This window comes from Amaranthus tricolor, chromosome 3 (genome assembly GCF_026212465.1).
Source record: "Amaranthus tricolor cultivar Red isolate AtriRed21 chromosome 3, ASM2621246v1, whole genome shotgun sequence".
In the NCBI taxonomy this organism is placed as follows: Eukaryota; Viridiplantae; Streptophyta; class Magnoliopsida; order Caryophyllales; family Amaranthaceae; genus Amaranthus; species Amaranthus tricolor.
In genome coordinates this window covers 13,933,451-13,942,146 of record NC_080049.1, presented here as the reverse complement: position 1 = coordinate 13,942,146, position 8,696 = coordinate 13,933,451, and the positions used below count along the sequence as shown (strand labels likewise).

Sequence of the window (8,696 nt, the reverse complement as noted above, 5' to 3'; positions counted from 1 at the left end):
TTTTGGAACCATGGTCCAAATAGATATTCCTTAAGCTAGCGTTTGGAAACACGAATTTCATTTGAATATTTGTAATTCAATTCAAGAAATTAATGGATTTAAATTCCAATTCCAATTCCTCAATCTTGTTTGGAAATCGAAGAATATAATTGAATTCCTATATTTCAAATCCACATAGTTTTTTGGAAAATATTGGAATTGAATTCCCAAATTTAAATTCTATAGCATTGCTTGGATAACCTTGTAATTACATTCAACCAAAAATATTATATATTAGCAAATAAAATGTATTATGATATTACAATAATCCGAAATTGTCACATTAAAAGTTATCTTAACATAGAATATCAAAAGTGCAACGAACAAACTACTCGTCAAGGCATAAGAGTATCCAGTCGAGTTTCTCATCCTCCGGTAGTTCTTTCAGTATCAGAAACTCGTCGGGATTACCATTCATAAACTTCTTTACTGCCCACATAGTCTGAATCCTAGAAATGCCAAGCACTTGAGAAACAACAGCGTGAATCTCTTGACAAGTGAGTTTCGAAGCGTCTTTAATCTTGCTTTGCACGTACTCTATAAATGACTCGGCAAAACTATTTACCGCATCAGCTACACTATCCTTTTTCCGCTTGCGAGAGCTTGAATTAGTTGGATCCTTAGAAGAGCTTGTTCGTTCACAGATCGTCTCCCCCTCCATGGCATCCGCTGCCTCCTCGTGTTGTTCTGCACCATCCCCGACGGCTCTATCTGCACCAAATAAAGTGCAAATATCTTCCCAATTTTCTATGCACTTGTTGCGATAAGGGGCAGCATTTTTGTTTACCTACTCGATCACAATCCCAATTTAGCAAACGAAGAAGCAAATAAGCAATAGTAACACAATTTAGGAAACTATAATATTGGTATAGGAAGCACATTTGAGCAGATCAGATTCTTAAAGAACCAAGAATATGCAACTGGAAACAACTCAGAGTACAACTGTTATTTGGAGAAAGCGATCTATATATCATTTAAACTAAAACAACTCAAAATAAAAGGAAGCCATTATTATATACTCCAGTTCATCAATGAAATATACAAGTAGAAACTTAGCCATACATACCTTAATATATTCTGTCCATTGAGGTAAATCTTCCATTGTGATTACGATCATTTTTTTTCATCATCCCACTTAAATTTTGTATAAGTCTTGATGTTCGTGATGTAGCCATAGTGTTTCTTCCAAGAGTTTGTTCGGTTTCTCACATGATCCACATTAAGTGCAATGCCTAACTTTCTCTTAAACTCATCAACAACAGCTTGGTAAGCTTGAGGCTTAAAGTCTTCATCTCCTTTTTCCTTGTTTTTGATTTGTTCTAACAAAACTCGAGTAAGAATGTCATCCATCTACTTATTCCATGACACATAGTTTCTTTTATTGCTCATTACCTACCAAAAACAAAACAACACATTTAGAAGGTTTCATTATCTAAAATCAATCACACGTGTTGGCATATGAATACAAAACATTGTACTAAATTCCAATGCACACACCTACACTACTAGAGAATAAAAATAACCACAATCAAGTAGCCCCCCTTCGAGCTAGGTATTCTCGGAACATTTTTTGTGACATTTCATCTCTTAAGTTGTTCCATTGAGGTGAGGCTTGTGCCTTTGAAATGAAATTCTCCCCTTCATCCACCATTGTATCAAAAGCTTCTACATTTGATAAATTATCGTCCACCTCATTTAACAAATTCTCCTCATACAAATTTTCTTCTCTAACAAAATTATGGAGAACAAAGCATGCATTTATGATTCTTACTTGTGTTCGCTTATCATAAAAGCTACTTTTCCTCAATATAGCCCACCTCTTTTTCAATAACCCAAAGGCTCTTTCAATAGTATTACGTGCGGATGAATGACGCAAGTTGAACAATTCTTTGTAGTTTGTAGGAGCACTTCCTATCCACAAGTTTAAATGGTAACGTGTACCTTTATATGGAGCCAAGAAGCCTTGTTCATTAGAATATCCCAAATCAACAAGAAAATATTTATCTGTGACATTAAAAAAAAAATTATATAAGAAAGTAAAATTACAAACAATTATAATTTCAAGCTACTTGAGATTTTGCTTACTCCTAGGAACTTTAAGACCATTAGGTCTTCGAAGGGCGTCCCCTAAAATGCGAGGATCAGAAGCCGATCCCTCTCAGCCAGGCAAAACATAATTGAACCAAAGACTTGGATCACATGTAGCTAGTACATTAGTAGTAATATCTCTTTTCCTATCTCTATATCTAGGTCGATCTTCGACCGGAACTGTCATCTTAATAAGTGTCCCATCAAGTGCCCCAAGTGCCCCCTCAAACCACTTCCACTTGTTGTCTCCTTCATAAGTCACATTGAAATCTACTTGCTTGATATAATACTTGCCTATTTTCATCACAGCTTTGAGCACGGTTAGGAATTGATGGCTTACCGTTTCTCCCGAACGAGTGAACACGGCACCAATAGTTCTATTCTTCAGATCATGGGCAAGAGTATGTAGAAAAAAAGCAACAATTTCTATTATGGTCACATTCCTAGTAGTAATCAGGTCTCCTTTAGTAACTAAAACCTCGCATAACTTATCAAAACATCTCCAATTCATACGTAACTGGTCTTTACAAATCCTATCATTCATGAGGGAATCCAACCAATATGCACTTTTAATTGCACGTTCATGTTCGTTCCAAGGTACTTCTTTATGCTGAAACCTATCAAACCATGCTCCCACTAAAACCATAATAAAGCCACTGACTATTGCAATTAGTTCCATTTCATCCTCATAGCCATCACTATTGTCATCTCTATTTCGGTTTCTAACAATAGAAACTTGTCGATCATGAGACATGGTATACTGAGACATAATATAACCAATGTTTAATTAATTAATAACATCGTAACATTAATAAATAAAAGCTTGTAGATACAAATTAATAACTAAAACACAAGTATATTCTAGAGCCCAAAAAACAGAGTAAAGTGCAACTGACAGACCAAGGCAGATCAGAGGACCAAGACAGAGTAGAACAATTAAGAAATCAAATTTAAAATCCTTGCTTGGATAGAAGTATAGCAAGTTGCGTCACTGACATGCTCATACAACCAAAGAACTACAACATGCTCAACCAAAGAACTACAACATGCTCAACCACTATAAAAAACTTCAAGTTCCAAACTCCATTATTCAAATACTATTTTATATATAAAGTTTATGCTCAACATCTGATTGTTTCTGCAGGAAGCGATTTTAATAGCTTATTTAGACTTTTTGGTATTTGTGGGATGATTTCTAGGGCAGAATATCAGATCTAACAAAAATAATTGCATTAGAAAATCAGATCTCACAAAAATAAACTAGCTAACAATACCTAAATCCACAATATTTTACAAATTGCAAGTATAATCACAATGAATCAGAATGAAGAATTAGCGAATGAAGCAGATCAAACTTACTCGAAGATGGGAGCAACAACAATAATATCGAAGATGGGAGCAGCAATGATGTCGAAGAAGAGAGCAGCAAATGAATGTCGAAAAGAAGGGAGGAGAGAGAAAATATTTGGGCTGAATAGGAATTGAAATTAGGGAAGGTATGGGTTGGAAATGAAGAGTTTGTTTTTTACTTGGGTTGGAATTGTGTTGGAATTGGGCCAATTCCAATTTCAATTTTTCGGTTTAGCCAAACAATGGAATTGGGCCAATTCCATTAATTCAAATGAAAATGGCCTAATCCATACATACCCTAAATTCATTTAATTTCCACCTTAATACCTCGTCCTTCTTAATCAAGTAACTTCTTTTATTTTCTTAAGACCATTTGAAGTTCTTTGCTAATCTTATCCTTTTTGATTATAAATAAGTAACTATTAGAATACTTTCAATTAAAATTAATTGCCAATTACAACTCTTAAGTTTAGGCATTTTGCGAATTACAGTCTTAATATTTATTTTTTGCAAATTACAACCTTGAAAGTATCAAAGTGTACGCCATTCAAGCCAAGTGATAGTTGCACAACCCATATGACCTTTGACCAGCCTAAATGACCATTGACCATTACTAATGACCATTGAGTTTTGTTTACCACTCCTAATCAACTTCGACTTTCCTAATTACCAATTATACCCTTGTGTTGTAGCACTTTAACGTCATCTTTTACCTATCATAACGATTTTCTTAAAAAAACGGACGCAGCAATTATGCTTATGATGTAACTTTTTCGAAAATCCGGTCAAAACTTACTTATTTGCTTATTTTTCGGCACGTAGACCAAAAAGATATTTAACGTCGTTTTTACCTATCATAACAATATTGTTTTAAAAAACAGAAGTTGCAATTATCCATATAGGGTTATTCTTTTGAAAATCTGGTAGTAAGAAGTACTAATTCGCCTATTTTAGGCCCGTAGACTGAAAAAGATATTTAATGCCTTTTTTACCTATTATAACGATATTATTTAAATAATGGACGTAACGATTATACTTATGAGGTAACTCTTTCGAAAATTGGATAAAACAAGTACTTATTTTCAAAACAATTTATCTCATAAGAATAATCACGACGTCCGTTTTCTGAAAAAAAAAAAAACGATCTTATAATATATTACACAGCACACCACGCCTGATTCAATAAATTAAAAAAAAAAAAAAAAAAAAAAAAAAAAAAAAAAAAAGCACAGACAACAGAATCTCTACCTGTCTTTTCTAAATTTACAACCAAATTTCGGTTCTTTTCCCTCCCTGCATGTCTCTTCATCGATTTCGGTACTTAATTTCTCAACCATTTCTTGCGTGCTTTTTCTTTCCTTTTTTCTCCTAAAAGTTAACAAATTATCAAACATGCACCTCTTTTCATTTCAATCATTCAATTTTCGGTTGAAACATCTAGGGGTAGGGGAAAATCAAACCACCCATTAATTATTAAAAAACAAGAATAATTTTGCAAACTTAATTAGATAGATTTCAATATACAAACATTGCGTATATTGACCCAAATTTACAAAGGATGGCTGACGATTGCGATTATCCAGATGGACAGACTAGTTTCTCATCACCAATGATGATGTCTCCATGGAACCAGGTTTCACCATTGAAATCTCCTTGGTCTCACCAATCTGAACAATATCAGGACTCTGGTCCGATTAACCCCCTTATCATTGGCTCACTTGTTCGAGAAGAGGGCCACATTTATTCTTTGGCTACTAATGGGGATTTATTATACACAGGTTCTGATAGCAAGAATATTCGGGTTTGGAAGAACTTGAAAGAGTTTTCCGGGTTCAAGTCTGCATCTGGATTGGTTAAAGCTATTGTGATTGAAGGTGGGAAGATATTTACCGGTCATCAGGATGGTAAGATTAGGATTTGGAAGGTGTCACCTAAAAATCCTAGTATTTATAAACGATCAGGTTCTTTACCCACATTAAAGGATTTGTTTAAGGCCTCGATTAAACTTAGTAACTATATCGAGATTAAGAAGAATCGAACTTCAATATGGATGAAACATTCGGATGCCATTTCATATTTGAGTATGTGTGGTGAACAAGGGATATTGTACTCATCATCATGGGACAGGACATTTAAGGTGTGGCGCATTTCTGATTCGAAATGCCTGGAGTCTGTATCTGCCCATGAAGATGCTGTCAACTCTGTTGTGTCGAGTAATGATGGCATGATCTTTACCGGGTCTGCTGATGGCACAGTTAAGGTTTGGAGGAGAGAAATGCAGCGAAAAGGAACAAAACATTTCTTTGTACAAACTTTGCTGAAGCAAGAATGTGCTGTTACTGCTCTTGCAGTTGATCCTACAGGGTTGATAGTTTACTGTGGGTCAAGTGATGGAATCGTTAATTTCTGGGACAGCCAGAAGAATCTTGCACACGGGGGTGTGCTGAAAGGCCATAAATTGGCTGTTCTCTGTTTATCTGCTCGTTCACGGCTTGTGTTTAGCGGGTCTGCTGATAAAACTATCTGTATATGGCGTCGTGAAGGCATGGTTCATACTTGTGTATCAACTTTGACAGGTCATAATGGTCCGGTTAAGTGCCTGTGTGTTGAAGATGATAAGGAGGCCAAAGGTCAAAGGTTTGTTGTTTATAGTGGAAGTCTTGATAAGTCGGTGAAGGTATGGAATGTTGCTGATGAAGAAGGAATAATGGCGGTGGGAATAGGCATGATTCAGCAACAGCAGGTGATGGACGTTGAATCTGCATCTGAATCTTTGCGCTCTGATCGTAGCTCTCGGTAAATTCTATTTAGGTCATAATGGTTGGGGGAGGTTTTGAGGCATGCGTTCGATTATATAGGGCCCCGAAAAAATTAGGGCCTCAATATTAAATTAGTAATATATATTAAGTATTTAAAGATATAAATTTATTAGGTTTTTGGGTTTTTGACCAATAGTCCAATACTTCTCTATTTCACAAGTCTGCTACTCATTTGGTTTACACGAATATCAAGATGTCGGTGGGGAAGGTAAGAGTTTGTTTGTTGTTGATAATTATGTATAATTATTATAGGAGAGAAAATTACAATTTATAGACATAGATAAGGGTTAATTAGTCATAAAGATTTACTTTATTTTGGAAAAATCCCGTAATCAGATCAACCAACAAAGCAACAAAGATATTGCACCAAGTAGGGCCTGGAATGCTGGTTTAGGATTGACTAAGCCTTGGTACTATAGTCTCTTGTGCAATGAACATGTTATTGCACCCTTCAATCCAATAAGCCACACCTTCAATGTCACAAGACACACTTTCAAGAATCTGATTCTTGGTTCTAATCTGGATAGTTGTGGATTAGAATGACTTGGCTTCACTCATCAAGTTCTTCTTCTCCCCTACAAAAACTAAGGTCCATTCCCATACTTTAAATAGTTTGTTTGCAATTTAATTAACGCACAAAATCAGAAGGACAAACGCAAGTGCTTCACTCACATTCACAAGAAAGTTAGCACACACTTTCAAAAATGGAATATCAATTTATTATTAAAACATAAAATGATAAGGTCAAGGGGGAGGCTCTTATTTATAGCCTTAATATTCTAACAAATCCAGACAAGGACTAAAAAATAGACTACCTAACTAACAATTATAAAAGCTAACATGATTATTTATTATTATAGTGATTCTGTTATATTACATAGCTTTTGTTTTGCAAAGTTAGTCCTAGCACGTGCCTTCACACGCCTTTTTCCTTAGTCTTGTTTAGGACCTATGCATGGCTTGAGGTCTTTTGTTGCCTCAATAGCCTATTGGATGATGTTTAAAATAATCCTGACACCTTGTTTGCTTGAGTCATAAATGTGACTATTTACATTGCTTGAATCTTCAGTCTCTTTACATATAGTTGTCTTGAAGGTCTTCGAGGCGTGATCTTGTTTTGTTTCTGAGTCATGCCCTAAAGCAGTCACATATAGTTCAACCCTTCCTTCTTCAAGAAGAATTAACCTCAATTCTGAAGCATCTGAGTAGGGTGTAAGGTGATAAGCTATATTCATCTGGCAAATCCACTTTGTAGGCATGTTCACCATACTTTTTCAGGACCTGAAATGTGCCTATTGTTCTTGGCATCAACTTGTTCTTCCATAGCTGTGGAAACATATCTTTACTAAGGTGCACCCACACAAGCTCTCCTTCTTTGATTGGCTTTTTCTCCTTGCAATCTTTGTCTGCTTTGAGCTTCTACTTCTTCTTTGTTGTCATAATGTTGCCATGTATTTCTTTTTGTAGCATCTCTAAGTTTTTAACTTATGTTGTTGCCTCTCCATCTAAAGTACATTAATTAGTAAAATTGGTGACAAAGGATTCACCCGAAAAGGTGAATATTTAGTAGCCTATTGTAGGCAAACTATACATGGTTTAGCTTATGCTCCCATTCCTTTAGGTTCTTGATTGCCAAGAATAATTCCCAATGTCTTGTTTATTACCTTAGTCTGTCTATCAGTTTTAGGATAATGGGTAGTCCTAAACATTAGCTTTGTGCCAAGCAATCTTCGTAAGGTTCTCAAAATAGCTTAGGTGAAACAGTCTATTATTAATAAGATTTCATTAGTCGTTTTTAACACCTAATTTTTTTTTTATATATTTGTTCAGTAATTTTGAAAAATGTCTACGATGGTTAGAAACTTGTCAACTCGTAACGTAGTTATGAAGTGTAACAAGTAACGTAAATTTTGGAGGTAAAACTTAAAGTTGAGCAACTACCCATAACGTTTTGGGGTAATTATAATATTTACCCGAAAACTTTATTTACCCATGTTGAGAATAAATTAAATATTTCATATACATATACAAGTAATTTTTAAACATGAAGTACAAGTTAGATAACTTGTTACATGTACAACAATTTTTACCCAAACCTTAAACTATATTAGATAAACCTTTCTTACACCATAATAGACCAAATTGAGGAAAAAAACCACCTCAAATCAGCCCCAAACAGAACCCCTATATTGCTGTCACCTACCCCCTTTTAACTCTTTGTATACTTACATACTCAAACAAATTGTTCTATTCAAAACCCCCTTTGTTCTACCCAAAGCTTGTGCATCATTACAAGCATGCAAGAGGCAAATATTAGAAGCAAAAACACTTAATTTTCAGACCATTTTATTCAGCCATAATCCTCAACAAATTGCTCCCAAATTAATCCAAGAACAAACA

General features: G+C 35.0%; 3 protein-coding genes across 3 annotated transcripts; 1 reads left to right on the top strand and 2 right to left on the bottom strand.

Annotated features, from left to right (window-relative positions):
• Window positions 1–367: 367 nt before the first annotated feature.
• Window positions 368–1,184, bottom strand: LOC130808365 (uncharacterized). Its single transcript, XM_057673841.1, has 2 exons — window positions 1,106–1,184; window positions 368–826 (listed from the first exon to the last, which is right to left on the bottom strand). Exons 1-2 carry the CDS (start codon window positions 1,154–1,156, stop codon window positions 368–370), a joined length of 510 nt encoding a protein of 169 aa, XP_057529824.1. The 5' UTR covers window positions 1,157–1,184.
• A 383-nt stretch (window positions 1,185–1,567) lies between these two features.
• LOC130808364 (uncharacterized) lies at window positions 1,568–4,088 on the bottom strand. Its single transcript, XM_057673840.1, has 4 exons — window positions 3,999–4,088; window positions 2,252–2,887; window positions 2,125–2,194; window positions 1,568–2,043 (listed from the first exon to the last, which is right to left on the bottom strand). The coding sequence occupies exons 1-4, from the start codon at window positions 4,086–4,088 to the stop codon at window positions 1,568–1,570; spliced, it is 1,272 nt and encodes a 423-aa protein (XP_057529823.1).
• A 784-nt stretch (window positions 4,089–4,872) lies between these two features.
• On the top strand, window positions 4,873–6,298 carry LOC130808636 (protein JINGUBANG-like). The gene has a single exon (XM_057674091.1). It carries the CDS (start codon window positions 5,036–5,038, stop codon window positions 6,275–6,277), a length of 1,242 nt encoding a protein of 413 aa, XP_057530074.1. The 5' UTR covers window positions 4,873–5,035; the 3' UTR covers window positions 6,278–6,298.
• The last annotated feature ends 2,398 nt before the right edge of the window (window positions 6,299–8,696 follow it).

Excerpts from the sequence above, each read along its gene's own strand:
- LOC130808365 (XM_057673841.1), bottom strand. The coding sequence starts at position 1,156 with ATGATCGTAATCACAATGGAAGATTTACCTCAATGGACAGAATATATT. Across the intron at positions 827-1,105 it reads AATGGACAGAATATATTAAG|GTAAACAAAAATGCTGCCCC; the intron begins GTATGTATGGCT and ends GTGATCGAGTAG.
- LOC130808364 (XM_057673840.1), bottom strand. The coding sequence starts at position 4,088 with ATGGTCAATGGTCATTTAGGCTGGTCAAAGGTCATATGGGTTGTGCAA. Across the intron at positions 2,888-3,998 it reads TACACTTTGATACTTTCAAG|TATACCATGTCTCATGATCG; the intron begins GTTGTAATTTGC and ends ATTATGTCTCAG. Across the intron at positions 2,195-2,251 it reads AAAGAGATATTACTACTAAT|GGATCGGCTTCTGATCCTCG; the intron begins GTACTAGCTACA and ends CCTGGCTGAGAG.
- LOC130808636 (XM_057674091.1), top strand. The coding sequence starts at position 5,036 with ATGGCTGACGATTGCGATTATCCAGATGGACAGACTAGTTTCTCATCA.